The 16078-nt window shown below is 45.3% G+C and overlaps 1 protein-coding gene across 1 annotated transcript in view; it reads left to right on the forward strand.

Moving 5' to 3' along the window:
* Positions 1–403: 403 nt before the first annotated feature.
* Positions 404–16078, forward strand: part of KCNH5 (potassium voltage-gated channel subfamily H member 5) — a 178457-nt gene continuing 162782 nt past the window's right edge. The window contains exons 1-2 of the mRNA XM_074148736.1: positions 404–476; positions 15554–15677. Coding sequence (XP_074004837.1) covers positions 404–476; positions 15554–15677 — 197 coding nt within the window. The remainder of the gene's footprint in view (positions 477–15553; positions 15678–16078) is intronic.

Below are 16078 nucleotides of genomic sequence, written 5' to 3' on the forward strand. Positions count from 1 at the left end.
CCCAGGGGAGGATGCTCGGCGGGGCACGGCACCGGGCGCCACCTGCGCTGCTGCTGCTGCTGCTGCTACCGCGCATCCCCGCGGGGCTCCGCTCCCTTCCGCGCCGCTCTGTGTATTCCCCCCCACCACCCCCGCCCCCTTCCCCGCCGTCCCGGGGCGGCCCGGCTCCGCGGCGGGGCGGGCGCGCAGGCGCAGGGGCTGCGGGCGGCGGCGCTCGGCGGCGCCGTGCGCGGCGCGGCCCCAGTCCGCGCTGCAGCCGCCGCGGGGGCGCCACTACCATGAGCGGCCGCGGCCGCCCCTGCGCGACTCACGGGCACCGGGCGCAGCAGCCGCCGCCGGCCCCCCCCCGCCGCCGCCGCCGCCGCCGCTGCGCACCCCCGGCCCCCGAGCCCGGCGCTGCAGGATGCCGGGGGGCAAGAGAGGGCTGGTGGCACCGCAGAACACCTTCCTGGAGAACATTGTCCGGCGCTCAAGCGGTGAGAGATCCCCTCCATCCGTCCCTCTGTCCGTCCGTCCACCCACCCATCCGTCCGTCCGTCCATGGCTTCAACCCTCCGGCCCCCCGGCGGCTCCTCGGGGCGCCGAGCCGCCGCGCCCGCTGCCCCCTTGATGGGTCTGTGCCAAAGCGGCGCCTTCAAGGAACGAGGTCTGACCTGGGGTGAGGGGCTGCTGTGCCCCACCGGACTCCGCTGGAGCCTCCCCTCCGCGGTCCTTTCCGTGTCCCCCCTCACTCCTGACACCGTTACCGGCACTAGGAATTTGTAGCTTTTTTTTTTTCTCTCTTTTTTTTTTTTTTTTTTTTTTTTTGGGGTGAGCCACTTCTCAAAATAAGTAGTCATCATTTGCATTTCTGATATCCTCTCCGCTCATCGGGTCATATTTTTCCCTTCTTCTTGTTCTTTAGTTCTCTAACAATTGGGTTTGCGACTGTTGTCATTGAGCATTACAAAGTCTTTGCAATTTCTGTGACACTTTAAAGTCTGTGGCAAAGGTACCGGGAAGGAGGATGAGGGAGTGACTGTGATTTGGACGATGCTAATCTTGTGGCTGAGCAAATTCGTAAAGAACTGTCTTCAGTTGCTCTCTACAGCTCTTCTGTTAGGTGAATATTTACAGGACTGGTTCGGGACCTCGTGGTGGCCATCAAAGTATTCCTTGCTGCTGGAGTTAATTTTAACCCTTTCATCCAATGCAGAGCCCTGTGTTGTATACAGCTCCATTAAAGTTAAGATGTGGTTGCAGACCATCTCTCTAGGCGTCTTGATGTAGATGCTGCTTTAGGCAAGTCTTGTGCTAGTCACATTCCTTTTTTTCACGTCGTCTTTGCACCGGCACGTAGCTAATGAAACATCTGAGTGTTTGCACAAATCATGTCCAGTTAGAGACCTCGACTTTGCATCTGCTAAAAGATACATCCTTGGACAGCCCAAGTTTAGAGGGACCTTGCTGTGCCCAAGCACCGCTGTGCCAGCGTGCACCCAGGGCCGGGAATGGGAGAGGTGGGCAAGGCAGAGCACTGAGAAAAGTTGCCCTAGGTATTATCAATCAAGACGCTATTGTGATGTGAGGTCCTGCTGAAAAGCGTTCCCTTCCGCCTCTCTGTTGCACGGTTCTGGATTTACCTCACGTTCGTACTGATGTGGTCTGCTGTGCTGGCTTGAAGTTGATTTTGATGGCAGGTCGTGAATTAGAGATTCATTGACTTTGCCAGCAGCAGGAGCGGGACAAGGACCTAGAATTTGTTTTAAAATGTTGTTATGTTAAAAAATGTGAGCTTTGTGTTAGTCCATTGACCCTTTTTGGAGGGGCTTCCTCCCTCTTGTGTTGTTCTGTGTTTGGCAGATGACTCTGGTGTCAGGCTCTGTAGCTGCACAGTCACTAGGAGCTGGTTTCCTGCAATAGTGTATTTATTTACCAGAATATTAAATGCAAGCTTAATTAATAGGGGTTTATATAGCACTTTCCTCCTGACAATTTCAAAGCGCTGGGTGGAATTTAATTACACTTCACAGCTCCTTGTGGAAGAGGACACACAGAGGCATTCCCAACCTCTTCTTAGAACTGTGGTGTGAACGAGGGCTTGGGGCATCGCAGTTGTTTTCCCAAGGTCACGCGGCAAGTCGGTGGCAGGGCTGGGAACACGGTTTGGGATTGCCATGCCTGTGTATCATGCTCTAATTAAATCACATGTACTCCCCGGTGAAAGCTCAGCAGAGCTTTTGAGATGTCAAAAACTGGAAAAGCTCAGGAGGCTTTTGAACATTACACTTTGAAAGCACGTATCCTTCTCCAGGTTTTAACCTGGGCTAATTTGGGAGTGTAAATCACGCTGATCTGGTCATTCATTCTGCTTTTTCTCTGCCGCTGATGATGCCTAAGCATGATGCTACAGAGGCAAGTCTGCCCCACTTGGACAACAAAGTGAAAAGTGGCTTGGGAATTCGCTTTTAACTCTTATAAGTGGTCAGTGTTGAGCCCTGAAACATAATTTATTTCTTATTTTTGTCCTCCAGGCCATAACCTTATTTGTCCTTTATAGAAATAGTAATTTTCATTGGATTCAGCACTGTTTAATCCAAACAGAATGGTATCCAATAGAGCAAATTTGGTTCAAGTATCTCCTGCCAGTGCTTGGTAGAAGGCAAATATTTGGTCTGCTCACAGTGTGCTAGGTGTTGTTTTTATACTAGGATTTACCTGTTTCCAAGAGATTTTTCATTTACAAGTTGAGGAATGGGATGAAGGAAAGACTGATAACTGGTTTTAATCCTCAAAAAAGCCCTTCTATCGCCTTTTCAGGTTAGAGAAAACTCTCTTTTGAGATTTCTCACACTTAGGCAATCCCATGGCACTTCTCGACCATAAGTCTTTTCTTAACAACCAGGAGAAAGTTTGTAGATAGAGGTGGTATCTTCTGCTGGGCAACAGATCCAGCTGGAAAAATTAGACAGGTATTTCGGCAGATAGGCTCTCCTCCAGGTGAAATGGAAGCGGTGGTTTCAAAATGAAATGTAGGTGGAGACAAATTACTCAAGAGTTGCCAGAGATGGATCTGAATAACAAAATTTATAGACGAAGTTGCAATAATTTTAAGATGTGGGAAGTCAGAACTGACATAGTGGGAAAACGGCACGCAGACTTTGTGTGGTGGCCAGCCTGGTGTTAAAAGCAATCTTATCTTCACTTTTCAGCGTTATTTATGCATTTTCTGGTTTTCACCCCAGCTTTGGCTACGAATCAGGTTAAAATTGTGATGGAAGTGCTCACGGCAAGTCAGTCGTGAGCAAAACCTCGAAGAGCCATGTAGAAAGGAACAGGGTGACTGTGTCTCTTCTGTCCTCTGTGTGGAGGGGTGGGATTTCAGGGCTGCTGTGCTGGATGTTCCCTTCACAGCCAACGTACTTGGGAAAGATGGAGCAACTGCCAAAGGAATGCGGGAGGTCCCACAGTGTCCCTCTGCCCAGGGAACCTCTCTTTTGGAGGCGACTTCACATGTTGGAGCTTGTGAAGTGTTTTAGAGCAGCAGCATACTTTGCTTTTTGGGCTGCATCAGGCTGCATGTGGTTCCTCAAGCATTTTGTGGTGGATGGTGCCCCTCAAGATGCTTTGTGGGTTCTTTGCCCGCCCTGCAGCTGTGCTGCGCTCGAGGAGAGACAAAGTCTGCGGGGAGAAGCAGGATCTGTCTTTAGACCAACTGCTGCCGTTGGTAAAAAGGGACAAGCCCTCAGGACACACAGGCCTATCTTCAGGGTAATGTCAGTGTGCTTTCTGCAATTTTTACTTCCTTGGTTTTTTTTCTTTCTTTTAAAGCACAGTGAAAATACATTGAGTAAAAGTCTTATCTGAGGCTCACAAAGATTGATACAATCTCACTACAGCCTTGACTGTGTCCTGGAACTTAAGAACACCAGGTGTTTTGCTGAGCAGAAAGAAGAAGTGTTTTGTGAAAGCTTAAATCACATTAAGGTAACCGCCTTTTACTGCCATTAGTATTTTGGACTTTTAATAAGGGCCTTCCTTAGGGCAACGTTCTCTCCCAAGATGTTCTCAAGCAGTCTCTGCCCGTTATTATTAATATTATTGGTTGCTTCTTCAGTGCACCCGGAGCTCCCGCTGATACTGACCTCGGCTCAGCATCACGGAGGCGCAACGGGTACAGAATTGGGCAAGTCTCTAGAGCAGGGCTGGGCTCGTGGACCTGGCTGGTGTGCAGAGGGCTCCAGCGAGCTGAGCCATGCACACGGGGGCAGAGAAATGTGTCTGTCTTGCTTCTCCATCTTCAGCCTTCACGTATTCTAGCAGCAAAAGCATTAAGCTTGCGTTAATGGCATGATTTGCTTTTACGGTAGTGAATGAGTTTGAGAAAAGGTTAACTCTGGGACTGTGGGCAACGTGCAATAAAGAGTGCTAGCAGTCTGGAAGAGGGGCTTAATTTAGTGAAAGACTATGTATTTAGTCTTATCTATATGATGAGAGTCATCGTTATTGGTTATTGTTTCTGTTGCAATAACTCTTAGAATCTTCCTTAGGAAAATGGGTCTTTCAGGTCTTTCACAAATGTATTTTGGCACTTGAGCTGAAACCTTGGCTCTTTAAGGCTTACATGGGGATTTTACCGTGAGCTTTAATGAAGCTAGCATTTAATTCCTGGCCTTTTTCAGCGCTGTGCCGCATTCCTACAATGCAGTTCCGTCAGCCGGAGCTTTATGCCCTGCTGGGTCCCTCTGACTGTGATGGGCGAGAGGATCAGCCCTGGTTACAGGTGACTGTCATGTCAAGGCAGGTGACCCTGGAAGGGGGAGGGAAACGAGTGTCACATCTGTAGCACTAAGACACCTTTTCATTTTTATTACACTGGTATATTAGATATGGTATATTACACTGGTATATTAGATAAACATTTTATTATAGTTTCTCCTGTCCCTCTTCCTAGCCCGTGTAGTGTCCTTGATGTCTTACAGGCAGGGTGACAAAACATTGTTGATACACACAGGCTTCTCTCCACTAAATTAAAACAAGCTGCATTTTCATCTGATCCAATTTAAGTCTCACAGGCTGCAGAGAGAAAGTTCTTTAAAGCAAGTTACTTCAAGTTTACAGGATGCCGCTCATTGGGAATGCTCCGAAAAAAAAAAAAAATGCGGACCTCAGCAGTTTCCTAAATCTCTACATAAAACCACTATGAACTATGGGGTGGAAGTTTCCATCCTCCAGTTCAGTTGACTGTGGAGAAGTTATTGAAGGGACGACCAAGGCACTTATGTCATTAGAGCTTTCTGTGGCATTCAAAGGCACAGGGTTCCTTTTGCAATTTCTATGACTGCAGGGGGCCTGCTGATACGTAAATCAATGCCAAGTGGATTTTTACACTAAGAAGCATTGCTAGATGGCATTTGTGAGGAGTTTTCAATTGCAAGTGCCCCGCTTTCCTTGCTTTTCAAGTTGGTTTGCTGAATGCTGAAAGATTAAACATATCTGAGTGCTGCTGAAATTGGGGGAGTTTTACACACTCTAAAATTTTTAATTTTATATGTGGTTTATTATTTTTTATTTTATTAAAATATTTATTTATTATATTAAAAAAAATGATCATGACAGCTTTATACTGTTGTGTTAATTCAGAAGCTCAAATAATCCCATATTGCTAGCTAAAGGAATAGGTGGATTTCCTTGAGGCCTGATGAGCTGCTTTATAAACTGTGGGGTTTCTCTTGCTAATATTTCTTTCTGTGGGTAAGGCTGGCGGTGGGAATGGGGCGGTGGGAGAGACATCGTTCTCTTCTGGGGGAGGCTTAAGCGCTGCTGAGCTCTTGCCACAAGAGGTCACTGCAAGAGTTGTTGCGTTCCCGAGTTAATGTTTAAATCTGAGAGAGAAGGGAAAAAATGAAATTATTGATTTTTTTTTTTTTTTGAGTAAACATCCTTTTTTTTTTTTTTTTTATTACTGTTGGAAGGAGTATGCAGCCAAAGAATAATGTCAGGAAGTTAAGTGAGATGTGGAAATACATTTAATTAGCCTATTTAACAGGGTGCTCTTTGGTGGTTAACTGGGATTTTAAGTTGTCCTTCTGGAAAGCTAAGGGAATAGTATTTTCTGGTTTGATAAAATTAAGTAATAGAAGAAGATTTTGGAGTTAGAACTCTAAAGACCTGTTTCTCAGAGGAAAAAAAAAAAAAAAAGGAAGTCTGATATTTGTTTAATCAGCACGCTCAGTTACTGGCTATTTTAAATGCCAAGCCCTGGGTAACCCAGACCGTGCACCCGTGGAGGGGAGTCTGGCTGCTGGCTTCTGAATAGCCCCTTGGGAGACGCGCCTGAAGTGGCACCCCAGTGGTGGGCTGGGATCCCTCCTCTTGGTAGTTTTGCTTCAGCCATTTGCACCAAGAGGAGAGCACGGGAGAGGCAGACCATTTCTCTGCCAAAATAGGGTTTTTTTTGAGATGCGGCCAGGACTAGCTTTGGCTGAGGGTTTGCAAGAGGAACTCCCGTGTCTGAACGACTGCTGTTGCCACAGTTTTCTCATCTGGGAATGCGAAGCAAGCACTCTTGTTTGTATAAAGCTAGAAATCTGATTTTTGATTGCTCCCCGAGGGTGCCTGTGTGCCTTGAGTGAGAGCTACAGTGTGCTCCAGTTTAAATTTAGTCTTGCTACATCTATGTTGTGTTCTGCATAATTTAATAGAGAACAGATTCGGCGGTGGCATTTAGAAGATAACCAGGATAGGTGACCATTAGTTTAACTACAGGATAAATGAACTTACGGGGGAGAACCTGTGATCAGAATTGTATGAAATGTCATCTCACAGGCAGCTCAGGGACTCTCTCTTGTCCTTATTGGCGTGAAACTCTTCCTGGGGTCAGTGAAGCTGGGCCACAAAACAAGGCAGGGGACTGCGCTGTTTGTGGGCTTTCATATTCAGAATGATTAAAGTTTATTTTTTAAGTTTTCACGAGGTAAATTCCAGGCAAATTCTAATCTTTCTTCTTGAGCTCGCTTGCTGGATTGCTGAAAGCTGCTGTGTTCCCAGCTAAGTGACTTAATATTTGGATTTAATATTTCAGCCAATGCTGGATTATTTATCTTTTGTTTTGTTTGAGGTGCATTTATTTGGGACAGGAAATAGATCGTTTCAGCATAGTTGGTATGGTGGCATCTTGCTCTGGGTTTAGCCCTCTTTGCATTTTCATAATATGAGTATTAAATAAAAACATTGCTGGCACAGAAAGGCGACGTAAAGAGTTAGTCCTTTGAGAGATTTTTTTTTTTTTTTTTCAGGCAAGCAACACTTAATGTGCTGGATAAATTGAACGACACTGATGTTTTGCATGCTTTAAAGACACCAGGGAAATAATAGCTTTGTTAGAAAACAGCAATGTGGTTTTTATAGTAAGGAGTACAAAGCTCTGGTGGAGGTTGCTGCTTCGAGCACAGCTGTTTGTCCGCAGCCGCCCCCGGAGCTGGAGGGATGTTGGTGCCCATTGAGGCTGATTTCAGAGGGATGTTGGTGCCCTCCAAAAGGGTTTAGGATTTCCTGTTATGTTCTGTGGGAATTCAGTATGTCTCGAGCATGTAGTTGGAGTCACTGTAAACACCACAAGAAACGTGTGTTATCAGGGCCAAGACTTGCTCAGGAGAGCTAAAAGAAAATAATAATAATAAAAAAGTGAACTTTTTTTAGGACTTCCCTCTCCAACACACCCACCGGGGAAGCCTCCCCCCCCGCCCCCCCCTAGTTTTCCAAGATGATCTAAACAAGACTGCAGCAATATACTGACAGTGCGTAGTTAGAACGAGAGTCATCTCACAGCAGTTTAAGTGGTTTGGGGCTTTTATACAACAGCATTAGCAAAAAAGGCCAATCCCAGATGTTTCATGGACCCTGTTGGATCTGGGCTGCGTTTGCTTTGCAATGGAAGGGCGGTAATGCTGAAGGACAGCTCTGTGTAAAGTTGCTTGACTTAGGAGTTCCTAGATGGAAACACTGCTTCTTTTTATTATTCTAGTAATTATTATTATTTGTGTTCTGCTACTGCTTCATTATTTTAAAAAAATATCTTTTCAATGGTGGCTTTTCTAAAAAGATTAATCTCCTGTATTCTTGAGATGAGATGGAATTCCGAAATGGTGATTTAAACAATTTTGGTTACAAGTGGTACCCAAGCATTCTTGAGAAAAGATGATTAGAGACAACGTTTCTCACTTGGCTAAGCATATCTTCTGGAATGATTTAGCTGTTCTTGCTCTCCTGTGATTACATAACACGAATTTTACACTGCTTTGGGCATTTCGTTGGTTAAAAAAAAAATTGCTTGCACACTGTGGTCTCTTTTTTTTTTTCTTTAAAAAAAACCACAAAACCAAGGCTCAGCGCTGTGTTGAGTATTAGCTGGTGCAAGATAGACTAAGATTAAAGGCTTGCTGCTTTACAGCATAGGCTGCCTTTGTACAAAACAAACCTTTTTGCAAACTAGAAACGCAGCAACAGCAAATGCAGTGCCTTTAAAAATTGTTTTCCTCAATTGTGTTTATCAACCTGAAATTTTGCTTGCTGTATGCCTCTAATACCCCGGATCCTTGCCATCAGTTTTAAACCTTGTAAATAGGAAGAGTTATATTAGCGAATAAAAAGCCTGCTGACTTCCTAAGTAGAACCTAGGAACCCTGAGATGGGTGAGTCTGCTGGCTGAGCCCTGCTTCCCTGATCTCTCAGGGGCAGACATTGGTGTTCAGCCGTGTCTAGTCAAAGAACTTATGTAACCTACAGATTTGTGATTTTAGCTCTCTACAACATATCAGAAAGGGGGATGGGTGGTGGAGAAAATGATCGATGGAAGCAATGACATCAAGACAATCGTGGGAATAATCAAAATTGACTTTTGTCGGAAATGGGAAGTGGAAATGCATTTTCAGTGCATCGGAGAAATCCAAACAAGGATGAATGCATTACCAGATATTTCAGGCTAATCATCATGCAAGTTTTGAAGGTAGCTGCATGTTAATGTTCCAGAGTGTGAGATACCACCACGTGGTAATGTAGATCACAGCTGCATAGAATTTCCTGTACTGGATCAGACTATTGGTCTATCAGATTTACTGTCGTGCTTTCAGCAATGGCCAATGTCTAGCAGACCAGGCGAGAAGCTACCAGTCTGCATAGTAAAATACTTGTGATATTGGGTGCTGCTGTACACAGAGAGAGAAGACTTTCCTTTCTGGGCCACAGCACAGGTATTGCACAAGTTTTAGTTACCAGAGTCTTAGTGCAGAACGTGAGCTGTATTTATGCATTGCCATCTGTAACTTTGGCTATCCTTGACAATCCTTGTTGTGATGCTATTCTTTCAGTGAAGTTGTGGTATACCTAAAAACTGAGTAAATTTGGGTGTTCTGGTGTAGGTGTAGTGGGTCAATTTGGTTTTGCCCAGTGATTAGTAGCTAAACTCTGTTAGGAAATACTTATCCTTGAGAACACCTCCAATATAATATATTCTTTAAAAAAACCTAGCTTGCAGAACATGGCCCTTGTGTGTTGAATCCAACAGGAAGACAGTTGTGGAGATCCCAGTGCTGGTGTTCTTGCTATGCTTATCAGCCTGCAATTTGCAGACCTCTTCACAGAATCACAGAATCACATGGGGTTGGAAGGGACCTCTGGAGATCATCTAGTCCAACCCCCCTGCCAAAGCAGGTCCACCCAGAGCAGGTTGCACAGGAATGTGTCCAGGCGGGTTTGGAATGTCTCCAGAGAAGGAGACTCCACCACCTCCCTGGGCAGCCTCTTCCAGGGCTCCGCCACCCTCAAAGGAAAGAAGTTCCTCCTCATGTTTAAGTGGAACTTCTTATATTCAACTTTGTGCCCATTTCCTCTTGTCCTGTTCCTGGGCACCACTGAAAACAGACCGGCCCCATCCTCTTGACACCTTCCCTTTAAGTATTTATAAGCATTGACCAGATCCCCCCTCAGCCTTCTCTTCTCCAGACTAAAAAGCCCCAAGTCCCTCAGCCTCTCCTCATAAAAGAGATGCTTAAGGCCCCTTGTTGGCTCTTTTTTTTTTTTTTTTTTTCATCTCAAGAATGCACAAAACACCAGTCTTATTATGGAAGACTAGAGCAGTCAAGGAGAGCTTGCCTCTCCCATGAAGGGAGTCTGAGCCTGGGTCTCTCTTGCAGAAGGCATTTGCCCTGGGTGGGGCAGTGCTTGTTGTGTAGCATTGCAGGGCTCAAGCCCATGCTTTAGAAAAGACTGATTGTGTAAAAGTCCTTTGCCTCACTCCAAAAAAAGTCTTTGGTATGAACTAACCAGTGTGGAGTGTGGGCCATCAGTGGAAGGGGAGAGACCAGGATGTCAGGATGGAGGTGCACCCAGTTCTTGCCTGCAGCAACGCTGGCAGGGCATGTCCCTGGGCTGCCATCGGGTGAATACCTGTTGTCTGTGTTTCCTCCCTGTTGTGTGCAATGAGTATGGATGTATTATGGATGTATCTCATGAAGGACTAAGTCAGTTGGCAGCCTGTAGGCAGGTCTGTAGTGTACTTTTGCTATACCTGTTCTGCTTGAATGAAGACATGGCTTGTGCTGAGAGGCTGCTACGGGACTTCACCACAGACTTGTCACAGCAGGGCACAGGGGGACATCAAGGTGCCCTTGGTTTGAGGGTCCTTGTTTTGAGGTCCAGGGAGCTGCTGGCAAAGGAGGGCAGGAGGGATGCGCAGCCAGTTGTGTTTGGTAGGGAACAGACTTGCCTTGGTGTTAGGCTGCCCTATGGCAAGTGGAGCTGGAGAGGAAAGGAGGTTTCTTCAACCCTTGTCTCTTACACCAGATTCAAGCAGCTAGCTGGACATTGATCAGAGGGGAATTTGCTGTAGTCAGATGGATGGAAATCTTAACCCAAGACACAACTGTGATTGATCTTTCCTAGGGAGGAAACCATGTAATTGAGCTGTAGAAATATGGGATGCGGGCAAGCAGATGGATTTAGTCCAAGACTGGCTGTTAGGACCCAACCTCAGGGGAGGTAACTGCAGAAACGGACTTTCATGAATGGTTAGTGGTGATGACATGATACAAGGCAGTCTCTTCTCCAGCTGTGCAAAACCAGAAACCCCAAGGTTGTATTCTCTACTAAGGAGTCTCTGTTGTTGACCAAGGTTAGGCTCCAAAGTGGAGACATGTCACAGAGTATAGAAGGAGTCATAGCAGAGGATTCAAAGCAAAAACTCCTCTGTGTCCTTTTGCATTCTGCAATTTTGAGAAATTATGGCCAAAAAAAAAAAGAGGTTCTCTCAAAGTGTCCTACCATCCAGTACGCAGTTTGGATGTTTACAGCTGGGTATGGACTGGCTAACGTAAAGTTAAATCTGCCTGGAGTCTTGATCTGGATAAATTGTAGAAATAGTGAAGAATTAATATGTGTCTTGGCTGGAGAAAATAACATGACACCTCATAAAATGAAGGGCAGGCATGGAGTCCTGTGGATGCTGAGACTTGGGTGCACAATAAAATCCAAGGATCAGATGCCGACCCATTCTTCCTTAAATTTTTTCAAGCTTCTCACTGAGCAGCTGCATTAATGAAACATGGGTTCCCGTGGCTTTGCGCCTGCAGTTAGATTTGTTGGTCTCTAACAAGATGCAGACATTGATTCAAGATTTTTCTTCCATTGGAATAGGACACACACACACGTATTCAGGTGCTGAGTGTGGATGAATAAGCCTTATTTGCTTAGGGAACAAGGATAAAAAAAAATAAGCCAATTAAGCTAAGGAAAATTCACGGGGACAAAAGAAAGCATATTCTAATATGGGGTCAAGTTTCTAGTACATATACTGTATATCTTATCTAACCTTACCAATTCTAGTATCTACCAAGGTACTTCTAGTGTGTATTTTTTCTAATTTTATGGAATTTTTTTTTAACTATCAATAGTTTGGCTTTATGTTTTGTTCCCTCCCAGGTTTCTGGTGGATTTGGTAAGTTTAGTGAACGCTTTATCAAGTATTTTGAGACCCTCGGGTGTAAAGGGTCGGCAAGGAGCTCTTTTTGAGGGATTTTTGAAGCCGGGCAGAGCGGCTGGTCTGTGCTGGGAGCCGGCGGCTTGTGGGGGGCTGCTGAGGGGTCCTGGGCCGAGCCAGCACCCCTGGCGGCAGGCTTAAACGAGGTGTAACCATGCTAACAGCCATTCGCTGAGGAGACCAGCCTCCTGTGACGGGAATCGTGGCAAAAAAGGGTTGGCAAGGAGCTCTTTTTGAGGGATTTTTGAAGCCGGGCAGAACGGCTGGTCTGTGCTGGGAGCCAGCGGCTTGTGAGGGGCTGCTGAGGGGGCCTGGGCCGAGCCAGCACCCCCGGCGGCAGATCTAAACCAGGCCCCAGAGTCCCGGACCGGGTCGCTGGGCACCGAGCAAGCAAGGAGCAGGAGGGAGTCACCTGGGATCACCACAAGGGAGTCTGCACCGGAGAGGGCTGAAGGACTGCTGACTCGGCCACAGAACAGCAATGGTCTCCACACGGCAGAGGGCCATGGCGGCTGTGGCGACACCAAACTAGGTGGGGGTGTTGATCTGCTTGAGGGTTGGAAGGCTCTACAGAGGGACCTGGACAGGCTGGATCAATGGGCCAAGGCCAATGGGATGAGGTTCAATAAGGCCAAGTGCCAGGTCCTGCATTTTGATCACAACAACCCCAGGCAACGCTACAGGCTTGGGGCAGAGTGGCTGGAGCTGCCTGGCAGAAAAGGACCTGGGGATGTTGGTCGACTGTGGGCTGAACATGAGCCAGCAGTGTGCCCAGGTGGCCAAGAAGGCCACCAGCATCCTGGCCTGTGTCAGGAACAGCATGGTGAGTAGGACTCGGGAGGTGATGGTCCCCCTGTACTGGGCACTGGAGAGGCCCCACCTCGAGTGCTCTGTCCAGTTTTGGGCCTCTCACCACAAAAAAGACATCAAAGTGCTGGAGTGTGTCCAGAGAAGGGCAATGGAGCTGGTGAGGGGTCTGGAGAACAAGTCTTATGAGGAGAGGCTGAGGGAGCTGGGGGTGTTCAGCCTGGAGAAAAGGAGGCTGAGGGGAGACCTTCTCGCTCTCTACAACTCCCTGAAAGGAGGGTGTAGCCAGGGGGGGTCGGTCTCTTCTCCCAAGTCACAGGTGATGGGACAAGAGGAAATGGCCTCAAGTTGCCCCAGGGGAGGCTCAGGTGGGATATTAGGAAAAATGTTTACACTGAAAGGGTTATTAAGCATTGGAATGGGCTGCCCCATTCCAGGGAGCAGGGAGGTGGTTGAGTCACCATGCCTGGATGTATTTAAAAGACGGGTTGACATAGTGCTTAGAGACATGGTTTAGTGATGTGGGGGTTTTTTTTGTGTGTTTTTTTTTAATCAGAGTTAGGTTGATAGTTGGACTAGATGATCTTGAAGGTCCCTTCCAACCTAGATGATTCCATGATTCTAAAGAAGTATAAAATCCATAGAAGAAAACCTGTATGTCAGCTGCTGGCTGCAACACGTCTTCTCCTGTGTACTCTGTGTCCTGAAACAGTTATGTTGGAGGAATACAAATGTCTGTTGGATGGGGAGGCCTCAAAGTAAGGTTATCTGCTTTTTGACTGTGGTTCTCTGGGGAGCGCCCAGAAGTGCACGGCATCCAAGAGTGAGTTTGTTATTACAGTCTCTCATCACCCAGGTTCTGCCCATTGCATCTAGATATGTGAGCAAAACTTTGGCCAAAGATAGTCCTATAAAGAAATCTCTTTCCTGAGTCCCCTGTGCAGAAAGGGCTGTGGAAAGCCAGGGAGAATTAGTGTAATGCTTAGGCTTTACTCCATGTCTCCTGCTGCTTGTAGCAAGGGCATCTCCCTTTGGGTAGGAAAGCAAATTTTTAAAGTTGGCATTTAGGCTTAAGAATATTGGTGATAAACTCAAAAAATTTATTTGAATCTAAAAGTCTTAGATTTCACAGAATCTAAACCTGTTTCTCACATTGGTTGGCTTTTAAATATTTTTAGTTTGCTTTTCTGTAGAAAATCCAATAATCTCCAGATTATTTTTTTCCAAATTCATGCTTAGAAAGAAAAAAAGAAAGAAACAGTATTTTTTTATTGCACTTTCCTTGTTCAACGGAATAATGTTTGCATAATGTACAGTCCAGTAACAGTTATAAATACTCTGAGAAGGGCGTGTGTAGCTCATGCAAACCCAGTGTCACCTTTATGTGAAAATAAATGTGTGCACCTAAGTATATGTCTGTAAGTAATTGGCATAACCATTCTTTGGCTATTATGAGGAAAATTTGTAAAAATCTCCTTAATTTTTTTTTCCGCACAAGAACTACTGAAAGGACCATTTCCTATAATTTCTATGCAGCAGTGATTGTTAATAGTTATATTTTAATAGCTTTTTAGCATCAATGAATGGGGACAGTTAGTTCCATAGCTGCAGTCAAAATGAAATTGAGAACTAACAGTAAAAATAAAGAAAACTCTGAAGATCATCACAGACTACAATTTGAGAACCTCTACTAAGTAAGAATTTTGTTCCTGAAACAAAATTAGGAATGTTTATGGTGTTGATGAACATAAAGTCCCACAACATTGTGTTTAAGCAAAATGGGTATTTCCTCCTTTGGAAACACCTTGCTAAAAGCAGGGATGGAAGAATCTTTCCAAACTAGTGAATAAAACTATTTCAGGACTAACCGGTGTGTTGGTGCCAGTCCGTGTGTATAAACTGTAGGCACGGACTGAAAGAACGGATATTTAAAGCGGACTGAAGCGATATTTAAACCTGAGTTCAGCCTCCTAGAAATACTTCCTGCCCATATTTTGTAATTACAGTAATGGATGCATGTTACTAGGATGAGCCAAACCCACCTATTTGCATTTTTAATTGACTGCCACTTGAAATTCAATACCTGTTTTGTGTTATTTCAATGTGTAAGTCCCTTTGTCACTCCTCAGTTTCCTGATCGTGCCGAGTTTCCATGTGGGTCCCCTACTATCTGCCCTCCCGGGTATGATGTGGCTCGTGGTGTACCACGAGATGGGGTGGCCACACCTCGCCCCTCCCCAGTGGCTCCTGGCACTCTCTGGCCCTCATCCCGTGGATGCTGGCTGCGTCCTGCAAAACAGACTGGGACCTGCCAGGAGCAAAAATTTACTTGTCTTAAGCAAGAGAGTCACCATCAGCGTTGGGCACACATACAGTTCAGCATTTAAAACTCAGTCTGCAAGTTAATTTAAGGTTGATTTCAAGATACGTATAAAATGAGAATCAAACATGATACCTTGCCCACATGTTGTGAATAAATGAATCCTTTCAAAATTGTTAAAGCATTGGTGTCAATATTTAGGGGTGCAAGAAGCTTCTTGCATTACTAGGAGTTATCCTGTTTCATCATGATTTCTTTTCTAATGCCCATTTTGATTTCAGCTCCCCCTGAAATGTCATGGTAGAAGTCACCATCGTGAATAACTTTGCATCTGCTGTGCAACACATGGAGGATTTAAGTGTGCTTTGCCACTGACAACAGCCCTTTCTCTGTTTATCTCTTTCTCTTTTCAGAATCCAGTTTTTTGTTGGGAAATGCTCAGATTGTGGACTGGCCTGTAGTTTACAGTAATGACGGTTTTTGTAAACTCTCTGGCTATCATCGAGCTGACGTCATGCAGAAGAGTAGCACTTGCAGGTATGCCGACTATCTGTCTCTTGCCACTCGATGCACTTGTAAAATGATGATCTGCTGGGAAGAACAACGAGGTTTTGGAGGAAGGATTGATGTAAGAAAGCATTGCTTTGCAGAAATTAAAGTATTGAACAGGCTTTAAATGAATGAAACCACCAAGTTATCCAGGACATGGTAAAGCATTTAACCATGTGTACTCAGTTAAGCACATTGTTGAGTAATTTCTAGTAAAGTCAATAGTTAGTTCCACCAGGATTAACAAACTACTCTACTACTTAAGTCCTTTGCTAAACCTGAAGTAGTTTAGGATCCTGTAAGACTTAATCCTAAATAAAAGAAAGCTAAATTCCAGTTTTTAGATTTATTTTTTTTATTTTATTTAGAACATCTACAAATTTAATATA

This window comes from Numenius arquata, chromosome 6, assembly GCF_964106895.1.
Source record: "Numenius arquata chromosome 6, bNumArq3.hap1.1, whole genome shotgun sequence".
In the NCBI taxonomy this organism is placed as follows: domain Eukaryota; kingdom Metazoa; phylum Chordata; class Aves; order Charadriiformes; family Scolopacidae; genus Numenius; species Numenius arquata.